The sequence below is a fragment of the Lingula anatina genome, chromosome 1 (genome assembly GCF_051362555.1).
Source record: "Lingula anatina isolate TDL-2025a chromosome 1, LinAna3.0, whole genome shotgun sequence".
Lineage (NCBI taxonomy): Eukaryota > Metazoa > Brachiopoda > Lingulata > Lingulida > Lingulidae > Lingula > Lingula anatina.
In genome coordinates this window covers 27,452,979-27,480,191 of record NC_141767.1, presented here as the reverse complement: position 1 = coordinate 27,480,191, position 27,213 = coordinate 27,452,979, and the positions used below count along the sequence as shown (strand labels likewise).

General features: G+C 35.3%; 2 protein-coding genes across 6 annotated transcripts; both read left to right on the top strand.

Moving 5' to 3' along the window:
- Window positions 1-563: 563 nt before the first annotated feature.
- On the top strand, window positions 564-16,563 carry LOC106155498 (origin recognition complex subunit 3). 4 transcript variants are annotated; one of them, XM_087002813.1, is made up of 21 exons: window positions 567-793; window positions 940-985; window positions 1,690-1,784; window positions 2,269-2,413; window positions 2,647-2,807; window positions 2,966-3,055; window positions 3,369-3,511; window positions 3,710-3,869; window positions 4,067-4,180; window positions 4,796-4,929; window positions 5,089-5,152; window positions 5,397-5,513; window positions 5,936-6,015; window positions 6,707-6,843; window positions 7,034-7,119; window positions 10,832-10,917; window positions 11,196-11,337; window positions 11,713-11,829; window positions 13,062-13,129; window positions 13,421-13,545; window positions 16,247-16,563. In XM_087002813.1, exons 1-20 carry the CDS (start codon window positions 767-769, stop codon window positions 13,524-13,526), a joined length of 2,118 nt encoding a protein of 705 aa, XP_086858939.1. In that variant the 5' UTR covers window positions 567-766; the 3' UTR covers window positions 13,527-13,545; window positions 16,247-16,563. The 4 variants fall into 4 exon arrangements, with proteins under 4 accessions (XP_086858940.1, XP_086858939.1, XP_086858938.1 ...); XM_087002812.1 differs by lacking the exon at window positions 16,247-16,563 and adding an exon at window positions 14,406-15,493; XM_087002811.1 differs by lacking the exon at window positions 16,247-16,563 and having other exon boundaries at window positions 570-793; window positions 13,421-14,201.
- Window positions 16,564-21,046: 4,483 nt separating this feature from the next.
- On the top strand, window positions 21,047-25,306 carry LOC106160344 (terminal nucleotidyltransferase 5C). 2 transcript variants are annotated; one of them, XM_013536920.2, is made up of 2 exons: window positions 21,047-21,291; window positions 22,570-25,306. In XM_013536920.2, the coding sequence occupies exon 2, from the start codon at window positions 22,600-22,602 to the stop codon at window positions 23,812-23,814; it is 1,215 nt and encodes a 404-aa protein (XP_013392374.1). In that variant the 5' UTR covers window positions 21,047-21,291; window positions 22,570-22,599; the 3' UTR covers window positions 23,815-25,306. The 2 variants fall into 2 exon arrangements, with proteins under 2 accessions (XP_013392374.1, XP_013392375.1); XM_013536921.2 differs by lacking the exon at window positions 21,047-21,291 and adding an exon at window positions 22,199-22,366.
- The last annotated feature ends 1,907 nt before the right edge of the window (window positions 25,307-27,213 follow it).

The following is a 27,213-nucleotide window of genomic DNA, read 5'->3' as shown; positions in this document are numbered from 1 at the left end:
CTCTCTCTCTCTCTCTCTATTGCCTTTATTTTTTCTGAAACTCCTATTTTGCTTTCTTTTCCAAATCGTACTCTTAGTTTCTTACTTGAACTGTGTCCACATTGGACATTGTTACCCACCCAGGTCTAAAGGTATACAAATTAAAAGCAAATGAAATAAAAAAAGAATAGTAAGTCCCGAGACCGTATCAAACCAGGTTCACCTAAAATAAACTGAATTAACTGACCAGTCATGCTCACGCTTGGCTGGCATCTTGATCAGTTACTGAATCTTAAAACCATGCAAAATCACTAAGGAATACCACACTAGTTCACCAAAGTGCAAATAAATAAACAAATGAACCAATAAACATAAATTTAATAATAATAATTATAATTTATACTAAATTAAATTAAAAAGTCATTACAGTACTCTAAGGGGTATATATGAATTTCGTAGCCTAGAGTGGTATTCTTAAATCGTTTTATGTGGTCTTTAAAACGTTGCCTATCAATATGACATGCCAGTCACAAACGATCACATCAAGCACAATCTATTCAACACAAAGTCCACCAAGTTTCTTATCTTGCCTTGATTCCAACGCCATCTAGCGTGCACTAACTGGATCACTTTGGCGCACATGTTATGAATCGCTACAGGTGGAGAAATCAGTTTTTGTCAGTTAATGTCAATCTGGCTAAACCAGCTATGGACTTTGTGAGTCTATAAAAGACCGGAACGTGTTCTGACACGTAAGGTTTTCTCCCTTTAATCCTGTGATTCCACAATGACTACTACAGGATCTGTTTCTAAGGTAAGATTACACCTGTTGAGTTGTAATTGTGCGAGGTATATATTTTTATTTTACCTGCTTAAATAAACCGAACCATTCAGTAATGTTGTATCTCCATTTGCTTCTTTCATCAAATATTGCCAGTTATTTATTATCTTTTATTTAAGGCTTGCTTTGTGTTCAAAAGTAAGAAGAAGAAAGTACTGGACCCAGGTAAGTCACCAAAGTACAACTATAGGTTATGTCCATGTGATACTAATATTACAATTGTAGCATATGAAAGTTTTCCTACTTTACTTTTAAGTAAGTCACAAATGCGAAATCCTAAAAGTTGAAAATTTGAAGTCACTATCTTAAGGGGCCCGCACACGGTGAGCATTCGGCGCGCGCCACTTGCGCTGCGCCAGATGCTCGCGCTCCTCAGCTCCCCGCAAACGATGCGCTCTTTGCTCAGCAGAGATGCCTCCCGGCCTGCCCCTATCGGACGCACCGCGAACTGTGGGATCATGTGATTAAGAAAACATTACATATTTATTTTTTTTCTGAAAGTAATGGCAAATGGTGACCACGTTAATCAATCAGACTAACTATAACTGTGCACATTTTTGTTTACTTCGCTGGAGGCTGCCATTTTTCTTTGTTTCCGGCTATCGGCACATGCGCATTGTTGGCATGGCGTGAGCAATCGGCGCTTGCACCCCGCACATGCTGAGACATTTGCCTCAAGAGACCAAAAAAATCGAACACGTGAGAAATTTTGCTCAGCCGCGCGAGAGGCAAAAATCTCACCAAAATACCCCCGCACACGATGAGAAAACGGCGCAGCGCAAGTGGCGCGTGCCAAATGCTCACCGTGTGCGCTTTAGGGCTTGCACTGGATATCATTGACAAGATAAAGTATTTTGCTTCATTTCTAGGTCGTTACTTTGCTGATGGGTTGAAGACCAATACTGCTCAAGTTAGATTTGACATTTGTCAGACACTGTGGGAAGACATTTCAACAGATGTACAGGTATTAAGAAATGATAAGCAGATGAGATAACTTGAATGTGTGATAATATGATAACTGTGAAATGTAAATAATTGTTTAGGAAATTTAGTCTAGTATTTTTTAAACAAGTGTTTTTTAATTAAAATGTATAACCTATAGTGGAGTATATACAGTAGAGTGTAGAAGGTCCAATTATTTCTGACTGACAGATTGGTCAGATGTGTGACGAGATGCCTAGTTCATGTAATTCTGTAGTCTTAGAAAATTGGTGAAAATAGTATTTTCAATTGACATTGATCGAAGTGGCTTCAACTTTTAAACATAGGAATATTAAAAATTGTTATCCAAGAAAGCAGTTTATTTAGATTGTCATCAGATCAAGAAATGTTGGCTAATTTAGTTGAATAACTTTTATTATTTTAGCTTACATTGAATTGATATCTAGAATGGTTAATTGAATTGTTAAACTAAGAGAGGATTCCATTAAATGTTGTTTTTTTTTCAGATTCTTCAGTCTGACCTCAACACGAAAATATTTGATGACTTACTGTCATTTTCCAAGTCAGCTCATTCCAACTTTAAACTGTGCAAAGAAGGTGATGGGACATCTAGGCCAATACAAGAGGTGCCAACTGCTGCTCTCATAACAGGTTTGTTAAAGAGATCTTATTTCCTTATGAGAATTTATTATTGAGAAATAATAATAATACTAAAATTGAGGGCCGTTTGTTTACTTTTGATGGATTTTGTGACTTTTTGTCATGAAAACAGTATATACATATTATCTACAGGAAACATAAGTAGCGTTTGTCATTTGTGCACTTGTGCATGGTGCTTTATAAGTTTCACTGTACTTGAAGATACATTTGATTTCCTCTTATAGGGGTGAATATGCCAGACCATGATTTGATGTTTTCCAACCTTGTGTCCCTGCTGCAGGAAAAGGTGACCCCGTATGTGGCCCTTCTAAGGTCTAAAGATTGTGGCACAATGAAGAATATTATGGCAAAAATGATGGGACTTATTCTAGGAACCAAAGACTTGGTATGCAACTTAAAGAAAAAAACTATGATGAACTATTTGGTTGATTTTACTCAGTAATTAAGTGAAGGAACCTTATTTTTTTGTGCATAAGAAGCTCATCATTGTCACTTTTCACTACTGTATATTTTTTCATCTTTCTTTTATTTTGCCCTTCCCAGTTTGAAGAAGATGCTGAAGAGCAGTTGAATGTAAAAAGGGTCCCTCCCACTTTCTCTGCACTTGCGTCCTGGTATGCCAGCAAAACCACGGTCAGTAGCAACTTTGACAAATAATTTACCTAAGTGTATGAATATTAACTGTTATGAATAGTTATAAGACAGGCAATAATATTTTATTAACAGAATCTATTAATAAGAAGAAGATGTGTATTTTCATATTTTATTAAGAAATCAAGTTCAACCTAAGTTGTTGAGTGTGAAGAAACTTCAAAGTTGTAGGTTACGAAATGTCGTTTTTTAAATTGTCTTAAACCCAGAGTAAAGTGAAGTCTCAACTTGGTTTGACAAAAAAATGGATGTTTGACATAGCTGGTTTACCATGAATACTTGACATTTATGGCAGTGTCCATCCCCATCGAAAAAAAAGAGGATGTCAGGTGATGAAGCAAGGAACTCTGGGGTTCTTTTCCCGCCAATTGTGATAGTAATGGAAGACTTGGAAGGTTTTCCAGCACATGTTGTTCAGGATTTTGTTATTGCTTGCAGGTAAGCATTATGTTTAGCAAAACAAGCTCATGTTGAAGGCTGTGAATTAGTTAATCAACAACAAACGTCTTTTTATGGCTCAAATAATCATATTTGATGACAATTTTCAGAAGCATAATAGAAACTGGTTTTGAAGGTTGTGTAACTGTTAAATTGGATGACAAGTTTAGGTGCAATGTTTAAAAAATTATGTTGCAGCAACCACCTTGCAGAGTTGCCAATAGTCCTGGTGTTGGGTATTGCCACAGCAGTGACTGCTGTACACAGAATACTGCCCAGCACAGTGTCTGCCCTGCTGTGTATTGAGAAGTTCCAGGCACCCCCATCCACAGAGTATCTTACTCAGGTCATCAGTAAGGTAAATGATATGGAAATAGTATAATATACTGTATATACCTATAAAGACAGTTGAGTTAATATTGAGCATTTGAGAAAATACCCTATGTCTTACTTGTGATGGAATTAATGTTGAAGATGATTCAAATAATAGGCAGAATTTCGTTTTTTATTTGAAGATAGTGCATATTTGTTTCATATTTTCTCTTGTTTTAAAAGGTTGTAATGACTGCTAGGCACCACTTCAAGCTGGGCCCAAAGGTTTTTCGTCTCCTGCTGGATATATTTTTGTACCATGATTTTTCTGTTCTTAATTACATCAGGGGTCTTCAGGTATGTTTATAACTATGCTGTGAGGGGTTACAATTCTAAAATGAAAGTAGTATATTAAAATAAACACTTCAATCTATATGTTTTGACAAAGCAAACACCCTTTTACAATGGTATGTTTTAACATTATTGTAGCTCATCAGGGCCACCGAAATAAGACAAATGTCAACGGGCATAATCCTTCATTTTTCCTAAATGCTGGACAATGTCACTGCCGTGAACTAAAAACAAAAAACACAAATTTAAGCTAATTTTTTAGCTGCAAATTAACTCATACTTCAAACACCTTTTCTGCTATCTATAGATATTATTCAGAGCTATGAAATATATTTATAGAAAGCAGAAAAGAACATTATATGGTTCTTTCCAATAAATTCTGCCACTATCACTGTGAGACTTACTGAAGACTGACTAAGACTGACCTACTGCACACAGTGAAGGGTGTGACCATGAGAAGTGTTCAATTATGTAAATAAGGTGCAGTTGATGTGCCTGGTTAGCACACCAACTGCAATACAGACCTCTCTGTTTTTACAATTATGCTTGCTATATTGCTCAGCAAAGTGTGTAGTTAATTAATTGATATCATGATTATGAAGAGTTTCTTTTTATATTCAGTTTGCTTTGATGGATCATTTCTATGTGAACCCGCTGAGTGCATTATGCTGCAGCAAGGAGAAAGCAGAGGCCAATCTACATGCTATGTCAGCCAAAGAGTTGGAAGAGATTAGAAAAGCTGCATCATTTCGACTGTAAGGATTTAATACACCACAGGGATTACTATGCTTCTTTGGTAGTTGAAAACATTGATTGAAATATTTTAAGTATTTATGAAACCGTTCAAAATAATCATGACAATTTTTAATGGGACACGTGCGGTACAGTACAGTGATTCTTACCCTTTTTACTAGGTTTGTTGAGGGACAGCCAGCCAAGGCACAGAAGCAGTTGTTACTGGATGACAAATATTTGAAGGTAGGTAAATCTTTGCACACTGTCTTTAGGGGCTTTTGTTACCAATTTTTGGTTTTGATGTTAATGAATTGACCTACAGTAAACTAAAGCATAAGCCTTCTTATTTTTAGTTCCATGTGTATTTTCATACTTAGAACTTTTTACGCTATTCCACAAAAATTATGAATCAAATGCCAAAAATATTGCAGGTATAACTCTTTTTTCATCTTTATTTTACTTGAACTTTTTTCCCCCTATATTTCAGAGTGCAGTTACAGAGCTCCTGGCAGACTTGTATGACTACCATGCTGCTTACTTTCCTGTCCTTAGCTGTTTATTTTGTTTTGTGAGAAACTTGCCCAAACATCCCTTTGGGAAACAGGTTTGTATTCATTAATGGTTTATTTTTACCAGGTAGTTCGTTAGATAGAGGTCTCTTTATTTAAAATTTAAATGTATTAGTTTTTTATTAGATGGAATAAAATGTATTATTGTAATGACTAAAGTAATCATAAGGAATAGACTGAATGATTAGAGGTAATAAACTCTAACATCAGAATTGACAAATTATATTATCTAAAGTTATAAATATTTGACCCTTTGACCCTTAATATTACCAGGACATATTTGATTAAAAGTAAAAAATCCTTTTAATATGGTGATGTGAAGGAAAACCATGTTTGTAAAGATGAATTTTGTTTTGGTAGCCTTTGCCAGTGTGATGCATATTTGTCTTTAAATGTCTAGTTATTATTACTTTTTGCAATATTATTATTTACTTTTTCCCCAATGCCTTGTTCTCAGATAAGAGAATTGTATGGAACAAATCTAGGGGCGTCTGTTTTTGATTCAGAGGTATACAAGGATTCTTTTGCTCTATTAAGGTAAGAATTATAATTTATCCTTATCTTGAATATGACGCTGCTTGTGAACATAGTAAACTTTAATTACTGAGTGAAATATGGATCAATGCATACAAAAAATTGTTTATTAGGATATCAAATTGTTGTGAACTGCCCAAAATGACTTTCACTTTAATTAATGATTGTACTAAATTTCAGCATAACAATTTTCATCAACTTCAGTGAAAGTCATTTTTCGTTAATGAATTAACTAATCTGTGGACTCGGACATGACTTCAGATCAGACTGGGTCTTTCACTTTACGAGCACAGAGAAGCACAACAGAACAAAATGAACTGGATCATAGATTGCATTATCTTTTACAACCAAAACAAAATGTCAAATATTCATTATGGGAACCAGAGACATTCAAAAGGCCTAAAATTAAAACCAAACGATGAGTGACTTTTTAACCTGTGTGGTATACAAGTTCCAAAAATGACCGATAGATGTATTATTTCTCCTTGACCTTGCATTTTAGTTATTTTAGTTTAAATTTGTTAACATATGTCTTTTAACATTCTTTTTTTTTTTTAATTCATTAGTAACTTTATTCAAATTTGATGCAAAGAATGTATTTATCCAACCCCTGGGTTGCAAATTTAATAATAATAATTTATTTTAATACAAATATGCCAGAATTTGTATTTGATAGAAGCACTGCTCCTTTCAGGACCTTGTCACGAGATGAGCTGTTATCAATACTAGGAAAATGTATAGAAAGATTGTCTGAGACGGATGTGCCCACAAAGCTTGACAGTGTAACAGCCAAGCTAAAAGAATTTGTTCAAAAATTTAAAGACATAGAAGGTATAGTGCTGGCTTGGAATTTTTTTAAAGGTGTAATATTCTCTGTTGTTTTGAAATGTTAAAGGAAATTCTGTAATATTGACCAAAAGCAACATTTTATTAGAATTACACAAGTAAAAAAATATCTATTTTCTAACTAATGGTACATTGCAAAACCATTTGTGCTTAATATTCTAACTTTTGATTCAAGATCTTCCTCAAGCAACTGTTGAAGCAGATGCAGAAAGCAATCCAGACTCACTTCCCAAAAGAATGGATATGCATACACTGAGAAAGGTAACTTTGCACGTCCAAAGTTGTTTTTTTTTTTTTTTTTTTTTTTTTTTTTTTTTTTTTTTTTTTTGTGCTCCTGGCTTCTAGACCATTAAATCTTATTACTTTGTGGTTATTTCATTTCCTTTAAGTTCTTAACGCTGCCACCAGCTTGCTTTAAACATCTTTATTCCTTCTGATAGTCTCACTACACAAAACATGTTTTTATGTACAAACACAATTTTGCATTTTCTGGTTGTATGTGTTACCTGTAACACATAATTGGTGGTGATTATGCTGTTGAGTGTCATGATAAACTGTATCAAAATTGACAAAATAACCTGCAGACCTGCCTAATATATTATATTCTAGAATAAACCAGCATGCACGTTCCATCACCATCTGATGATAAGTAGCAAAAAGAGGACAAAACTAAATATATTTCCACAAATCATAGATACATTATGCTTGATTTCAGGATTTTCAGTCTCCATTTTTTTTTTTAATTTGTCTAAATGCGATGAGAAATTGTAAGCTATGTTTTCAGGATTTTCAGTTTAAACAACTTTCAACCATATTGATAAGATATTCTTTTAAGTGAAACCAATGACAGACAGAAAAAAGGAGACAGCCTTGAACAAATGGTTGACTACAAAACGAATAAATGGAGCCATGGCTTATGAATTATTAAGGATATTGTAAACCTTTATTATCACCTAAATACTGAAAATGAGTTTTTCCTGCATCTAATTATTCAATAATGCATCTATCTTTGTGCTGATTTAAAACTATAAATACCTTCGAAAATATAAAATATAGGCATTTATATATTTCGTCGCAATGCATAAGCATAGGCAACTCAAGCTTTAATTGCTAATTAAAAACCTTTCTATTTTGAAGTGAGATGGCAATTGGTATGGAGGGTAACTTCATCCCTGAACAAGATTTTATCACAAAAATTGGCAGAGTGTATGGGCTACAATCCAGTGCCATCATTTTGGTTTAAATGTTTTTGTTATGAGCCCTTAATTACAGATTTTCATTAAACAAAGGCATCATTTTGCTTTATCGACAATAAAAAACTGAGCTAAGAGCGGATTCTCAACGAATTGAGCCAGGCTTTACAAAGCCGGTGACCTAAAAATGGCGGACGTACATGAAAGAAAACCCGCCTAATCTTTTAATAGTCTCTCCGCCTCCCCACACGTCGTCCCTGCGGGGTACAGTAATTAAATCTCGGCTCCAACCTCCAACTACGTCTACTGGGGCTGGGTAGTTCTGTGAATATCTCTGGTGATATTATCTCCATAGATAGTCGATTCGTTGCTGCTCTATGGGCCAATTCATTCCTTTTTCGTCTCTGTTTTGACAGATAATAAAACAGAAGAGCTTTTTTCCTTCGAACGCCTTCAGCCGCCATGCTTTCTTCACTACGAGTTTAACTGATGAGCATGCGCACTTAATATTTCTCAGGTAGCTTCCGCATGGCGAACGGAGCCGAGATTTAATTACTGTATCCCGCAGGGACGACGTGTGGGGAGGCGGAGAGACTATTTAAAGATTAGGCGGTTTTCTTTCATGTACGTCCGCCATTTTTAGGTCACCGGCTTTGTAAAGCCTGGCTCAATTCGTTGAGAATCCGCTCTAAGACTTTTAAGAAAAATCCCTTGCAGGGTTTTGGAGTACTAAATGGTGTCATTAAAACAACATTGAAACGGTGATTTTGGGTGTTCAGGTAAAGGAGAAATTTGAGAAACTGATTTTTCATTTTTTATCCCAAAATTGCAGTTATGACCTCACCCGTAAAATGACATATATGTAAATGTTAATTAATTTAGTCATTGAATACTGAAGATATATATATAACCCCAAAGAATGTATGTAAGGCAGTAAATAAGGAGTGTTGGGCGAAGGGTGACAATATCCTTTAAATGGTTATAAATAAGGTAAATCCTTATATTATTCTCAGCCTGCATTAGATCAAATATTGGCATGGTTATCGTTGACATTGTGCAGTGTAGATGTTCAATTAAAAAAAAAAAAAAAATGATGACCACCATGAACATGTAGTTACATGCCAAATGTAACAACAAAGTTTTTGTATGAAATTCCCTCTAATATGTGTATTATACAGAATCATGTCGAATGATTTTAGCAAAGTAAGTTACATGTAAATAGGTATGTTACATACCAAAAGCTTTATGATTATTTATATGTTAAAAAGTCTGCTCTGTACATTAACCCTTGTCATGTTCTACCGCGTATATTCACGAAGCAAAATGCACCACATTCGGTTCTCATTGTGATCATCAGTAAAATGTAAATAATACTTTAAATTATCCGAAATGAGAGAGCAAAGTTTTTCAGTGATATCACTTGTCCATGCATGTACATGTAGGAATAAGTGAATCAACAATGAACCGATCCTAACAGTTGAACATAAAGGTTAAAACAGGATATAAGAGTTACAGGTGACCTCAAACAACATCGTTGAACTAGAACAATACTGGTTTCAACTGGTTATCTAACAGCACTTGGTTATGTGGGATTGGTGACCCACTTGACTTTATTCTGTAATTGTGTACACCTATCCAGCTGGTAGCTTGCCTCCTCAAATAATTTGGATACATTCGAATACTTTCTGGGAATTTTCTAGGCCTTACACACATCCCAATAAATCAAACATTCGTATCTGTAATATGTCCTAACCAACCACCTCTTTGCAGTCCCCTATGTAATCCATGAATTAAGTGTTGATAGCAATGAGGAGTACATACCATAAGAAATGCAGATTTATATCATATCTAGGAATGCTGTCAAAATTTGTACTTCCTGTAAAACAGTTCTAGTGAAAATGATATTGAATATTGTTAACTAGATCTGTCTTGCTTAAGAACAACATCTGCAAATTGATATGCAACAGTTTCTTCGTATATTTATACAAAGCAGTTTATGAACTGAAAAGAGAAGGTAAATACTGGAAGTTGCAGCACTGAGACTGGGCACACTGCCTGCACTGTATGTGGATATATTTCCCTTTTTTATATCTCAGGCCAACATGACCTTATTTCTGTGACAGTTATTGCAAAAATAAATGTTTATGTAGAATCCCAAGTCAAATAACATTTGTAGTCAGAAAATTAAAGTAAATTATGTGTGTCTCATCTGGTGAGGGTAGATAGATAGGAAAAGATGTAAATAATGCTTTCAAAGAAACTATCAATAATAATAACATTAGAATAATGCTGGTTAATTATGTAGAAGTAGGTTGTAAATTACTGTCAGTAAGAGTAATTGTGGCAGCTTGCAGTATAGCTCATTTTGTAACATATTTGAAACTCGATTTATGGTCTGTTGAACAATCCTAAAGTATATTCTAGCAATATGACTAAATAATGATAATTATTGATCAGGAAAATGTTATCAAATATATTTTAATGGTATTCTTTTGTAAACATTTTAATGGATTTATGGCCTTTTGAACAATCCTTAAGTAAATTCTAGCAATATGACTAAATAATGATAATTATTGATCAGGAAAATGTTATCAAATATATTTTAATGGTATTCTTTCGTAAACATTTAAATGGATTTATGGCCTGTTGAACAATCCTAAAGTAAATTCTAGCAATATGACTAAATAATGATAATTATTGATCAGAAAAATGTTATCAAATATATTTTAATGATATTCTTTCGTAAACATGTTCATGGAATTTGCATGTTGTCATTTCAGACTCTCCTAGAAAAAAAGAAAAAGAAGCAAAGTGCGTATACAATATTGAGACATGATGTTATTAATTATGTTGATGAATTGTGCAGGTAAGTTTTTTTATCATTTTGTTTTATTCAGTTTTATATTGTGTTATATTACATTATAAGAAGTACTTGTCTTCAATGTAGAATTGTTTTTGTGTTGGCACACATATAAAGATGGATCACACAATTGTCACAAGGGCGACACTAGCATTAATTACGTAAAATATTATTGTAAAATAATAAATAGTAAATCGATCAAGCATTAATAGTGGTGCATATTTGTATATTTCTAATTTCTTTATGTAAGAGGTCTGTGTAATTTTTTTTTTTTTTCGTTGAAGGCAATACCTTAAAGCGCCAAAGCTTTACCCACTTCATGAGATATTTTATTATGACAATCTGGGTGAAATTAGGAAGCACATCAATGGCTCCCCCAGAATAGCAGTGCAGACTGCACTCAGCAATCCACACCACTATCTCCAGGTACTTATAGGTCTTGATTGGGTGACAAATGTAGACAGGAGGCTGTCACCACTGTATTATATTTAGGGATGCCATTTCTGGATGAAGTTGGCAGTTAGTCACATGTGCTATTAATGTTGCAAACTTGTGTCTGTTTTGAAGTAAATATGTGCACAAGGATATCTCGGGGAATTCATTCCATTTACATCTCTGATAAAGAAAAATATGTTTGACACTAGATGCTGTTTTATTAATGCCTACTATCTTACACCAGTTATAAAATGTCTTCAACTAATTTTTATTTCCAAACCATATATGTAAATGTTGTTTTAAAAAGTGATACAAGATTGTCAAAATAGATAAACATTACTGAATATTTTTTTTCCTTGAGTGCAGAATGAATCTCTTCATTGCGAAGCTGGTGCTATCTCCCCAAGTCTTCCGGATATCTGTATAGTATACAAACTGCACCTGGAGTGTGGAAGGCTCATTAATCTCTATGACTGGTTACAGGTAATTGGCTTAGTTCATTTTTATTTATATTTATTATAATTTAATTAATATTAGTTTCATTCCTTTTTCTCAACCTCTACAAATGAGGGAATTTTTATTTTTTATTTTTATTTTTTTTTTAGGGTATCTCATTTTCTTTTATTTTATTTGAAAGCTTATTATAGTTTGAGCATTTAATATGATTTGCATGGTTTTTCAGTGAAAAATTTAATGCAATTTATATATTTAAAGAAAATAAAATGAGTACTATGTTCCAACATAATGTTAAAGACAATTGAATGATAGTGCCTTGCTATTTTTAGTTTCATGAGAAAGTAATAAACATACAAGTGACCTCTGTCAATTTTTTTACTCTGTTACAAGATGGTTGACAGATGGGGAAGGTCCATCAAAAAGTGATATTTTTTTGGTGACATTGATTTATGGCATTTATTTGTTAAAAATTACCAAAAAGTATAACTTGTTCTCGGTTAAATTCAACAAGCAGTGGTTGACATACTTGCCATGCATCTTGTCACATTAAGTTATGACACAAGTGTAACCTAGGGGTGAGAATGTTGTGAGTTAAGGAATTGTATATAGTTTTGATGCACTTTCCATCTTCAAAAACTTATGACACATTTTACAACAATTTCTGCTTTGTGTTATAACACAAATTATGAAAATAATGGTATTGTCTTTTCATTGGGTGTTTTTGATTGTTAGTATATGACATTAAAATAAATCGCGCAAGTTTTGACACCAAGAAAATAATTGTGAAACATCTTTAGTATTGTGTTTGAAATTGTTTTTGAATATTGTATACATATACATTTATTTTAAGTTTGTAAGTTATATCCAGTGGAAAATTGCACCAAACTTCATTTTTTAAATTTTTTATTAACTCAACTTCTTTAAAATGTCTTGTTAAATAAAGAAAAATTTCACTAAGACTACCATATAGCATTGCCTTTGACAGTTTTGACTTGGTAGCCTTTGGAACATCTTTGTGGCATTCAATACAAAATCATATTTGAAAAACAGATGCCAAAATTGAGTATTTTACAGTTTTACCTTTAATGTATTACAAAAAGAGTATTAGAAAATTTTATACCCAGAGACAATACCCTCCAATATGGTGGAAGGTGACATTTTATTTCTATTTTTAAATTATACTTGATGTGTTTGAGAAAAAGTTGGGTTCATTTTTTATTTGCTTTTTATGTATAAAGTACATGTATATTACATTCCAGGCTTTTGCCACAGTAATACAAGGAGACACAGATGAAGATCAACCCAAACAACTCAATAAGGAAATACAGTATCCTTGAGTAACTTATTTGTAAATAATGCAGGAGTGTAATTAATCGTGATTATCTGTATGGATCCAAAACCTGTGATCCTAGATTTATGATTATGTTATTTTTATTTATTACATGTTATTATGTTATTATGAATTATCTGTCTATGCTTTATGTATTATTTATCTCTGATTCACAAAGGGAGAATGACAGACACTTTGTATTTCTAATTTTATCTATAGCAGCACTTTCTATAAACTGTAAGGCTAATATTTTCAATCACAGTGGTATTTTCTTTTACATTTTCCTAGAGCACGCTTCATTCGTGCCGTCTCAGAGCTACAGTTCCTTGGCTTCATCAAGCCAACTAAAAAGAAAACAGATCATGTTGCACGTCTGACTTGGGGAGGATGCTGAAATATCGATTGTGCCGTAGGTAACCAGAAGTCCAACCTTCCTGTTTGTCAGTGAATACATTTTTTCATACTAGACTGGCTACAGTTGCATTATTTTAGCCTGTTGACAATTTTTCAACAAATGAAAAAGACAACAACAAAACATAATTCATTTTTAAGCGGTCAATCTTGAATAGTTGTCATGGATGCTATTTTAGACATGCCAATTTAAGCCTGGCATGGTAGCATAAAAAAACTTCATATTACCTATGTTTTCAATTGCTGCTTGTATGTGTCAGCTACCTTGAAAACTTTAAAGTGATTAGAGGAATCTCAGTCTGAATAATGAGTATGAAAAGCTTCAAAATAGTTCATACAGCTGTATTAAAATAAAAAAGTGGAAACTGATTGATATATAAATATTTGTATGAATACTTACAGATGCATCTGCTTGAGATTATGTACTATTTCATGACTAAAAATGCTGGTTCAGATAAACCAGATGTCATTTATATAATAACCAGCATTTAAGACAGGTTTTAATGGCAATGGTAAAAGCAGTTGAAGAAAACAATATTTAATTTGTACATTTATATGCATCAACACATGGAGTAATAACTGCAAAGTGCTTCTATTGTCAACAAGTAACAGAAAATCTTTATGATTAAAGCACACTATAACCTATGAGTTAACTTTACACAGGATTTTTAGTCCCTTAAGTACTAGTTGTACCCTCTGCAGTTGTGTCTCCTTTTATGACATGTTATGTGAAATGAAGTTAAATGGTCCTGATAATTGTGCCTTGTGATAATCAAGAGAACATTCTAGAATTTGTTAGATCATGGTAATCTGTAGAAACTTCCAGAAGCTTCCCTGACTTCCCTATTCTATTAATTTCCAGATGTAAACTACTGGGGGGTTACATATTACTACATGCCTGCTGATGCTGGATACTTCTTTCTGTGCTTACTGCAACTGCTTGGAATTGTACTGCCTAAAACAATGTTTTATGGTTTGGAAAGTTTATTTGCTCACAGGATCTATTTTTGTCATGGTGGTGAAGAGAAAATGTTTTGAAACTGATAAAGTATAGGCAAATCAGCATAACCAGCTAATGGACAAAAATTAAAAATAAATTTTCAAGCTTTCTTGCAGATCCCGTATTAACCACACACACACACACACACACACACACACACACACACTTGAATATTGATATTACTTGTAATGACTGCACTATTTCTTCCCTTGGTTATCAACGAATGAGGCCAAACTGAAAATCACAAATGATAAAGTCCTGAATTTGATTTAGGACACTAACCCTGCCACCCTGACACCCCATCTCCCCTTCCAGTAAAAATTCAATTCCACTTACCCGTTTCTGTTTTTGGCATACATTCATCAGTTTGAATGAAAAATAATTGGCTGAATGAATGTGAAGGATTTAGAAAGCCAAATGAGCTCAGACAAAAGTATCAAGAAATAGGACAACTAAGATGTGTGTGTGTGTGTGTTGAACAGTTTTTATCATTCATAAATAGAACCAAGCCTATTCTAAATTCAGCAATGACAAGTTGGGAATTTCCAGGCTCATCCACCTGTGGGAACTACTTTTAAGATAAGCATATCAGTAATGACAAGCAGTGCTTTTCTAGTCAGATAAATGTCCGACTGTTACTGTGTAAGTAGACCTAGAATAAATATTGTTTTAGAAAGATAAAGGGAGCGATAGTTCAGACTCAAATTGACTTCTTTGTGAAGAACAGCTAAGGACTACGGTGTAACTGAGATATGTTGTATATTATTTTTGGAAACAAATATTTGGTCTGAAATGACACTGCTATCACAGTTTTTGTTTACAGCAGTAGTTTTGTGATTTCATATGAATGGGGTTTCATAACTCAGTCCCCATATGTAGTTTATAATGAATGTTAAGATTGGCCAGAAACTACCTTTTTGAGTGATAACCAAATTAAATCTTTTTCAATATTAAGTTTTTTGGTTGAAATACTAATTGTGCGTTCGTCCTGGTGATTTTGTTGAGTTAAGCTAACTTCATGTATTGGGGGGGGGGGGGGGGGGGGGTTAATAGGTAAACCATCTATCTTATTGATATGCAATGGCTTTTAGTGCAGTGTGACTTCTCGTATTGCAGAGACTTTTAAAAAATCCCTTTTAAAAATTAATGGAAAGTAGATGAAGAAACTGTTTAATGCAATCTCGGCTACCACTAAAAGTATTTCGATCTCTTCTTTTCGTACACAACCAGTTCAAGTCGCTCTCCGTCCTGTCACTTGCTTTAGCTGTCCTGTTAACTATTGTGTCACATAATTGCAATGACGTCTCTTTGGTGCAGGTGTCAATTCCCGGCGAGACGCCCACTCATTGCGTGCTGCAATTTACCACTAGATCGTGACACCATCCCTCACAACCCACGGTATTTTTTCACCAACAGCATGAACATGTTTTCCACAAGACTTTATTTTGGGGACCTGTCATATGAGAAAATCATATTGAATATTGAGTTCAGATTAAGTGCTCCCGGTATTGTTGACTGACACAAAACTAAGTGGTTGAGATTAACTTATTAACTGTGAGGACTGAATAATGTTCTGGGATGGACATGTTGACGTAAACAGCACTAGGTCAAAGCTATCACGTTGTTGATCAGTCTTCGGGCAGTTACTATAAATAAATACTTACCGTGAAAACTATTGATTGGCAATTTTTTTTCTTCTCCAGCAACTTGGGATTGGATTTGCTATCTTTCGGATATGGGCCTTAGTTAGTTGGTTAAAGAGAAGAAAGTGACTGTAGCTGGGAAAACACCGGACGAAGAAACTGTCGCATCTTAAACGTTTTCTTGATGTTTTCTTGATTTTGTCGGAAATTTGAGAATTTTTGGGGAGTTGTTATTGTGCATAACAAGCATAGTAATCAATTATCTAATAAATCTTTGGATTATGTGTATATTTTCCAACAATCATCTGACGAAGCACTTGTTTACTTACAAAATTGATATGTAAATAAAAACAGGATTTGGTCCTTAAAGAAAACGATGCACGGAAGGGCTCATATTTTAAGTGTTCCAAAATGCCTTTTTAACAGTGCCAATATGAGACGACTGAGTAAATGTCAATTACATTTCCTATTCGAGATGCAGATATGAGTTTTCTTAGAAAAGGAGAATGCAGACTTGACAAAATCCCTTTAAAATTATATTTGCCTTCCATTTTGTAAAAATAGGATAAAAAAATTTAGAAACGTACATCTCCTGTATGTTTGTGTAATCTTTCCATAATCCTTGTGTCCAAGTTACCCGCAAATCCGTAAGGCAAAAGCAGTGAAAATTGTTGGCACATGAAATACATATTGTCATGATGGAATTATTTTAGTTTTCAGAGGTGAGGAGGACTAATGGTATAGACAAACATTGAGCTTTATTTGTATCTATTTGTTCAAGAGACGATATTGGTTGTTTATCTTATGCCGGCATTGTACCGATTTAATACTGTCAGGGTTTCTCGGGTTGATCGATCTGAAAAAGTCCAACGCTGTAAACATGATACATGTATGTTTGGAGATGTGAGAAGAGATCATGCTGCGGCATGAACGTAATATTACTACCCTGTCGACTATGTTCTGGTAACTGTGACATCTTTGACGTCTTCTGGTATGGAATACGTTCGTGTAGAGGTCTAACGTCTGTAAGACGCTTTTGATATACCTAGATATTCTTGTTAGATCTAAGTTTTGGAATAATGCACCCAGAAAACGATGCGTTGTGGCCTGAATATACCCCAAACTCGGCCAATTGACGTTTATAAAAAGATGTTTTTCAATCTATACGTTTGAAAAACCATTAGTCCTTCAACCGTTGTAGTTCTTGGGTGCTTATCTAAGACGTCTTGGTCCGTTTGCTGAAACCCGTTTGAGAAGTCATAAAAGTGTATGGGAAGGGTGAGGGTAATACGTACATATGTACCCTTAACACATCTTTATTTGACGTTTAACGGGTTCGTTGCAGCACTTGGCGACGTACTCGTGACGTCACAGCACGTACATAAACTTAGGCGGCGACTTTCCATCCATTTAACACTTGTTTTTCTATTATGAAGTCTTAAAAACATGCCAGAAATCTTCAGGCAGAGGTGTCACCAAATGGTTAACAGGGATGTAACACTTTTTGATTTTTATGAAGACTTAAATGTCTTGCTAGATTTCATGCGTTTCATTACATTTAACTTGATGGTGGACAGTGGCGGATTTAGGGAGAGGAGTCCGGGGGGGGGGGGGGGGGGGGGGGCTGACCCCACCCCCTTTGGTTTATGAAAAAAACACCGATATTCCCCTCTTGAAATTAGAATTTTGACTAGCTGAATCAGTTCTAAACCGTACCAAATGGCAGTGTTTGCCCCCCAAAACACCAATGCCAACCCCCATGCCAAGGGGGCGAGGGTTGGCTTCGCATTTGATGCTTGTCATTCCTAACCCCCCCCCCCCCCCCCCCCTTAAAATAATCCTGGACCCGCCCCTGAGTGGATGTATATATTTCTTACATTTATTTTAAGACTGGTCAACCACGACGCGTGGAAATCACTATCTCACGTACGACACTCCGTAATATTCCCCAGGGTTAGAAACAAGTACAGACTTGTCACTAAAAATACACCATCAATACCAAAGGTTATCTATGTGGATGTGACATATCCTAACACGTCGCTTATAGAAGGTCGGTGATAAATTTGCCGAAATCGATATTGACTGTTTAAAAATAGACACTTTGTGTGTTCAGCTAAGTTTGGTATCGGTTTAAATGCAAGTTTGATATTTTAATCAGCACTGTTATTTACTTTTCGGTGTTTAGGGATAAACGAGATTTAAATTTAACAGTGCACTTTTTCTTCTATATGGTAGTCCAGTGTGCATATCCTTTACAGAGAAAACTTCTGAGTTTACCATTTTAAGTCCAGCTACGGCACTTCTTCTTGTAAAATTTACTTAAATATGGATTTAGAAAGTGCCCACAGCGGCGCTTTTTCAGTGATAAACAAACTCTTTATTACGTTTCGCCGAGCAGAAAGATGCACAACATAAATCGCGATAAGCGCGAACTAGTTGACGTGGAATATGACGGGTTCTTCAGAATGAAAATCTCGCACTGAATGACAGATACATGTATGTAAATTATTCAATGAAAAGATATATAGATATTTAATAGTAAGTGAATAGCGTACAATTATAAAATTTGTGTATAAAGATGATGTGAAAACACTTGGAAAGTAACCCATATTGAATCAAAATGTATAGGCCCTACACTATGGCAGTGCAAATTTGACGATTCTGGGAGACTGACAATCCGCAGCCTACGCACAAATGGTGAATCCTGGAAACCGTTGCAACATAAATACATATAACGGTGACTCACAAGAGACCTCATTATTGTTCTACTCTTCATTATTGTTCGCCACAGGAGCTAAATAAGGTTCCGATAATCAGTGAGATTTTCCCGTGGCGGGTAACCAACTGTCGCTAGTAGTCTCGATCATCAAATCACAAAGGCGATTTCCCCCAGGTTAAAAAGAACTTTTGAGACCGATATATTATCCCGTAAATAATAAGCAAATTACGTGTTCCATAGTATCGGGGAAGATGGTGAAAGTAAAGTGAAGGGAATTTCCGAAGTTGACATAAGGCTAAATGCTATATTTCCCCGTTCTTACACAATGTTTTTGTGGTAAATGCCACTGAACGAAAAAGGAATGCTAAAATTAAATCAATGGAAATGCGAGGAATCTCCAAAGGTAAATCTATATTTTCCTTTTCTTAAACAAGGTTTGAAAATGGCAAAAATAGACTAGTAGTAGCAGAAAGTAGTCTTCAAGACATTCAGCTATATTATATATTTCTCCGGGTTACATACCAATATTACTAAATAAAAAATGACGGTATTAATTTTCATGCCATTTGACGTCCTCTCTTTCCAATAGCAAAGTCGTAGGTCCTAAGTATATCTAGAAATTTGAAGTTGTTTTTAATTGACAACCGCCTTCTTGAAGAGGCGAGTGACCATTTGAAAATCCGAACGTTTATCCTTTATTTTGAACTGTGCTCAAGAAGATCATATAAAATCACTTTTAAAGAAAGTGTTGATACATGTATTTCGATTGCCTTTGGGTATCATGTTACTATCTCAGATATTAATATAAATATTTTCCGTCACAAGTTTTATAAGTAATTTTTTCTCTGAATTATCCGTGTAAAATTGTTTCTGTGTTCACCAAACGAAAGAAATCCGTCATTAGTTAAAATAATAAACGGAATGCAATAGTATATAATGCACGACTGATTACAACAAGGAAATGCAAAGCATTTCTTTTCCAAAGGTAATATTTAATTTTCATCACGTTCGGCCTATTACATTGGTTTATTTTTACTTTTGGAGTTGAGATTCATCTCCGGTCACATCTAAATGAAAATAATTACGTTTGAATAGTTATTTTTTATGCTTTCCCTAATGTCAAGGGGAAACCTGCCCCAACCGGCAATTGTTTTGATGTGGAAGTCCCATATCGATCGTTTTTAGTGCGTGGTACGCAAATCATCCTGTAGGTTATTAATTCTGTTTCTCTATGAACAATTGACGAAAATCGATTTCACCCACGTCAGAGAGGGAAGTTGAAACTACAGAGGTTTCAATATTTAGCGCTAAGCGCAATTCACGATGTACATCGTATTAGAATGATTATTATTCTGTCCTCTGACCAATTACTGCCCCTTCGTTCTCATATTTATAGGTATAAATCCTAGCTCACAAAATAAGGCATTTCCTGGATTTAATTAGGAAAAGGCGATATCGTGAAAAACATTTTGATTAAAAAGATATCTCTTCTAGATTAAATACTGACTTTTATAAACTCAGTTATTAAACTCAGTTATATGTGAGTGATACAAGTAGAAAAAGGGAAAGCGAGATATGCGCGAATGATATTGAAATCATCGAATGAGAAATAACTCATTGCGACCCGCAGCTCCCAGCAGTCTTGTCTGTAGCCATGCTTATTTCCACGGACACCAGGGGAATGACCAGAAATATGTGCTTGAATAAGCATAACCGTAACCCGCATTCCGCCCTAGGTTCTGTCTACAGTTATCTATTGCTCCCTTCTCAGAGATGTCGACGCGCCACTATTTCACAAAATATGTATTCTGTTACTCAACCTTACAATATGGTAAGGAAGTAATCGAGCAGTTTGGACAGGCCTATGACAACCGAGAATAGAACTATTAAAGCACCTCTATCCAAACCGATCTTTTTTTAGATCTACAAATGAGATATTGTCACTTTGTGGCATTTCATTTCGTTGCTGAGAGCTGGACGGCTCAGTTATAACATGCCGCTAAATAATTGACTGACGTAAATGTGACGTTTCATTCATTGAAGAACAAGTGTGTGCGTAAGATAGTTCTTGAAAAATCAATATATTGCGCGGCGGAAAGAAAGGCGACCAATTATATTGCAGATATTTGTCCAGACGGCAGGACTTTCACAGCGTCATCCTTAATATGTAAGGAGCAACTAAAGAGGGCGCTCGCATTTGAACATATTGTATGGTATGTACTCAAAAGAACACTTGTGACTTCACAGAGGAACATTCTGCATCTAGTGCATCTCGGACACCCTACCCTAAGCTTGCTGGCTCTATCCGACATTTATTGCCTGTACTTGGACGATTGTGTCATTTCATATAGAGGCTTTTGTGTGAACAGCATACTTTCTTTGCCAGGTAAGTGGGCTGTGCATTTCAGAGGCAGACTCCACTTGAACTGAGTTCGAGCTACGAAAATTGGCCCGAATTCTGACAGAGGCACTGTACTTCAAATTGGGATTTACTTTGGGTTTGCGATATATCTTGCCGCGTGTCAATTAAATCATTTTATTTTGAATTTCGAAAAAATGTCCAGCACACTGAGTGCACATATATTCAACTTTTTTTAGTGTGGGATATTTCTGAAACATGCTAACTTATCTCATGACAGATTGTGGAAGCAACAGGTGTTTTGGATTTCACCCGTCTCTGCATCGGTGCCAAGAGATCAAAAGACTGCACAATATAATGGGTTTCCAACATGTTTAAGTCGTAATGGACCGATGTTACTAAGCTTTTTGAACCTAAAAGAACTAACTGCTGACGCCTATTTTTATATAAAATGATATAAAATATGATATAAAGATTATTTATTTAAAGTTGAATTCCAACACCTATGTATTTTTCTGTTCAGAAATTAAAACTCGATTAGAAAATGAAATGAGCTTTATACCCCAGTAGGAACTGCATGGTTGTCTACCGGCAGTAATTTTTTCCAATGAATTCAAACAGAAACGTGCCATATGTAAGTTAAGTGGGGGAACTTTTTAACGTCATTCTTATCGTGAATATAATAAGGCCGCGTCGTTTCGTTACTGCCTTGTTATGAAAAGCCCGTTTATCGAAACATACTGTATATACCGACCACAGGGGTCTAATTCCTTGTGTTAAAATACCATTTCAAGGAATCACATGAGGTAGATGCTTAAATGAACACTGTGAAATTATTATAAATCACTGTCCTATTTGACGTCAGTAATTAAAGGGTCAATATTGTTACCAAGCTACTGTATTGATTTTAGTCGGACTTTCACGCAAATTGTGCAATATTGGCCAGAAGTGTCGCTAGTGTCGTGTTATCTAGCCGCATCACTTTAGTGATACCTAGGTTCATGCGCGATAAAATATAGTCACGGGTGTACAGCTGAGATCTTAAAATTCCTTGGCATTAACGGAGTAATAAGTAGGACCTAACAACCTGTGGGCACATTTGGTATGTTCAATCTTATAAACTTTATAATTTTTCATCAGTTCGTTATCTGTCAGTGAGCGCGGATTGATCTGTGTATAGGCAAAAAGTCAATTATTCCAAGGACGGCAAAGTCGGTAGTTTTATGCGAGGGATGGGTAGCGTTTGACAGCTGTTCGTTCTGGCTCCGAATTTTTCCTGATATTGACATTGTCATTCATTTTCAGAGTAAACCCCCATCCATTCAAGGACTGACCATGGCTTCGGAAGTGTCCAGCAGCCAGGCGGTCCTGTTTTTTGAGCAACTTCGGCGTTTGAACGAGGTGATGGAAAACGAGATACCCATCCATGGCCGAGGTAACTTTCCTACACTTGATATCAAGTTGAAAGATCTCGTAAAAATGGTGCGGGACAAACTTAAAGCTGATGGAGTTCATATCAGGGATATCCGTCTGAACGGAGGTGCTGCTAGTTACGTGATCGGGAGATCTGAGAACGGTCAAATATACAGCGATTTGGATCTGATATTTGGTGTCGACATGGGGACGACGAACGACATGCAGAAAACTAAACATGCGGTTTTGGACTGTCTGTTGGATTTCTTGCCAGAGGGTGTGAATAAAGAGAAGATGAGTACTTGTAGTCTAAAAGAGGCTTATGTTCAGAAAATGGTGAAAGTGTGCAATCATTCCGACCGCTGGAGTTTGATATCATTATCAAACAACAAGGGCAAGAATGTTGAGCTCAAATTCGTAGACACTATGAAAAGACAGTACGAGTTCAGTGTAGATTCATTCCAGATATATTTGGATAGTCTGCTCAAATTCTACGAGATCTCATCCACGTCAGGGGAGGAGGTTGGCATGAGTGAGAATTTCTACCCAACAGTCATTGCAGAGAGTGTGTATGGTAACTTCAATGAAGCTTTGTACCACTTAAACAAGAAGCTCATTGCTACCAATAAGCCTGAGGAGATCCGTGGTGGGGGCCTGATGAAGTATTGCTTTCTTCAAGTTCGAGGTTATAGACCTGCAAAAATGGAAGAAGTTGGTGCCATGCAGCGGTATATGTGTTCACGATTTTTTATCGATTTCAGTGACATAACCCAACAAGAACAGAAACTAGCAAACTATTTGACCAATCACTTCAATGGAGATGATACAATGCAGTATGAATACTTGCAAAAATTGTATAAAGTCATTGATGAAAGTACTATTTGCTTGATGGGTCATGAACGTCGGCAGACCTTGAACCTTATTCAGCAAATGGCATACGAAGTGCTGGTGAATCAAGAACGCAAGGCGCGGAACAAGCACATTCAGATGCAGCAGTTTGATATGCAGAATGATCTGATTGTTGACCAAGTATTCTATGGACCATACACAAACTACTATGGCTACAATAACTATGTTCCCTCACAGTCCTCATTTCCTGTGATGTGCCCGGCTTGCAGTCAGCATGTGCCATGCTAGTCAGACTTGTAATATTGACTGGACTCTTCTAATTATTGATTTTTTTTTTAATTATAAAAAAAATTGTTTGTGGAATGGCCCAAACTGGGGAACGTTTTGTTTATTTTATTTATTTATATTTACATTGTATTGTCCAAGAATCAGCAATTAGGGGAAAAGCAATTGTGTTCATTTTCACAAAGCAAAAAAGTTCCAAAATAGAATAATCCTTGCCAAGAACAGGCTGCTGATGGGACGGTATTAATATTCTAGTCAGAAATTAAGGCAGAGATGGAAAATAGACACCTTTATGGCAAATTAACCCTTTGCAACCTATATCAGAAATCTGACCTGCACATAGCACATTCATGGACAGTATGTTCTATTACTGTGGCAGTCTCTTAAAACATTCTCAGGTATTCTTTTTGCTGTTATAGGTTGCAAGGGGACTTATTTTTTATGTGTGTAATTTGGAGGCAGCTTAAAATATACAAGTGAAATATTGAAATAGTATGGGTAAATACTGTGTTGTCTCGTCGTTACCATTTTTGTCAAGTACTTGCAACAGGTAGCTGCTGATAGTTGTCATATATATCAATGCCAAAGACAGTTGTCCAGTATTTTTAAACTTTGTTGATCAGCAAAGAAATAAGTTTTGGACAGTAACCGATGTATGATTAGACAGTAAGTCTATACCCAAAAAAGGTTGAGTTAGTAAAAAATTTAAGCAATATTTTGAAGCATATTTTGTAGAGCAGGCATGCAAGGTGTATATTATTATTCATATGTAAGCTATAGATTAAAGGCACTTTTTTTGTATATTCAGTGTGTATATAACTGAAATTTAGTATGCTAATGGATCATTTGTGCCCATGATTTCAAGTTGGAAGATGTCTTTTTTGTATGTGTGAACAAGACTTGATGCCAATAAGGTTCACATGTAATTTTTGTTGTATTCATCTTCACAAAATGTGCAGGAGTAAATCATTGTTGAAGAAGCTAGTCAAAGCTATTTGTTTTTGTTGCACGTCAACAGAATGTGTATGCCATGTATGCAGACATTGCTAAACTGTGATATTTTTATCAAATTTCCACTTGGGTAGGTGGCCAGTAAATTTTACTGTCAGATACATTGATTGATTGACTGAAGGGCAAAAACGTTAAGAGATGTGTTATTATTGCATTTAATTTCCCATGCAGGGATAAAGTTGTTGTAAGATATCACCATGTTAGTCCAGCAACATATCAAAAGCATTCTGCCATTTGCCCCTGTGGTGTCCGTAGAAGAAGTGGGAAGTTGCGACTGTGTTCCCATATTAATGGGGCAAAAGACACCTGTTTTGATGATTTTTTTTTAAAAAAGGTACAGAAGACCAAGAAGGTCTGATATTAAGCCAATAGCATATTTGTATTCACTTGAATACTGCAATTTTGAGAAAGTATCAATTTGTGGTTGAACAGAGCAATGTATTTTCAAATCTTATATACATACAATAAAATCTATTTTACAGTAGCACTTTGTTTCTTATTTGGCTGGAATTCATTCGCAGCACATGTTTCTGGGGATTGGAAATTAAGTTTCTTGGTTTTGTTCAGCATGCTATTCTGTTAATACTTACTAGGACAGCCTAGTGGTCTCCTTTAAATTTGCTACTTTCTGTGTGATAAGAAGAAAGTAATGGAGTCCCAGTGATTGAGCACCTTAAAAAATATGTAATAATATTATGGATGCATAGTTAAGGCTTGTTCCTTTTCCTCTGGTATGTGTGATTTGTTTAAAAAGAGAAGACTATGAAGACTTGAGTTAATCAGCTGTTTTACATCAAATTTGGTTTAACTTGCAATTGTACCCAACTGTGCTCACAGCTCAGTTGGAGTTCAGCTAACCATGTGTGCTCAAATTAGCTGATTGAAACCCATGTACAATGAAATGCCCAGAAGTGAGTGTGCTAGTAACTCTTTGCCACTTTTTACTTTACAAAAAGAAAAAGGAAAATTTTTGGATAACTGAGTTAGAAGTAAGTGTAAGTCATTGAGAGAGATTGGGGAGTGCAACTAAATGAGAGCCAGAGAAGTGTAACACACTAAGTGAAAAACTGAGCAGTAGGTGTCCTTCGGGTTGAAGTCACTTTTTCTTTGGCCTAATAATATTCACCCAAGTCTTGATTTTATCCAGAATCTACTATGTGACAAAACAAGACTTGTTTAATTCAGAACCTGGAAGACTATTTTAGGCAATATTTGATAAGCATTAAACAGTAATTATTTGAGAAGTTCTATTTTCTTTGACTATTAACTGGCAGTATTTACCCTTGTGGTTAGATATCTAAGTCGGAATGGTTAAACACACTTTGGACCAGCAGGCTCACCTTGACAACTTGGTGTGTGGGGAATGCAGCTGATTAACCACAAGATAAGACCACTGATATGGTAGCCTTCTGCATGTTACAGAACTGAGAGCTCCTTTTAATGAATATAATTTTCTACTGGAGGTAGAACCGAGTACATGGCTCTTATCCTTCTGATGGCTGCACACTGCAATTAAAGGCAGCATGCATTTGAAGCATGACGAATTGGCTTGGAAACTCCAGTTGTAGTTTTAAAGTTTTATTAAGTTAAGACAGCAGACTCAAGTGTAAATATAGCAAATCTAAGCATGGGGGCTTGACATTTTAAAGACAGGTGGCTGTTAATGTGAGGTGACTTGATCAATGGGGTTTGCCAAGTTTATTTAACATTACAAAGATACACGATCCACAGCCATTTAGTCTGGGAACTGCTGTTTAGAATTACCCAACTTTCCCCTAGCAATTTACAGTCTATTAAATTTTCTGCACATTTAATAGTGAGGATTTCATTGGTGTGCAGTGTTAATTTGGTTCATGCAGGTTAGAAAAAAATCATAATTATGCACTTGGAAAAATAAAGGTGCTTCTTTTGTTACATTATAGATTTGGGCTACATGAACTATTGATTTTTTTATTGATGTTGCTGTTTTTGTAAGTGTTGGAAGTAGGTCATATTTAGCATTAGCTTATAAATAATGAGAAAGTAACAAGAAGATGATGAATGCATGTGACAATTTGCAGTATGAATTAAATATCAAGGTGTAGGTGTCTGCACATGTTCAAGGGGTAGAAATCCAAGTGGCAGTGCACCCATATATTTAGAAGTTTTTCTCTGCACTCATTCCTGTATGCGGAGTGAGTGCAGCATTTTACTTATATAAATAAGGTGGTGCCTAAAAACGGTTCACTCTTTTTTGGGTGCCAAAAAGAAGTGGTACTTATGTTTCCTTTAATTCAAAATTTAAATAGAAATTAAAGAAAAATATGCAGCAGAGGATAAAAACAGCTGGATGGAGGTTTTGAATACTTTTAAAGGGACTCTGTGGCATTTTGGCACAAGATAACATAAACA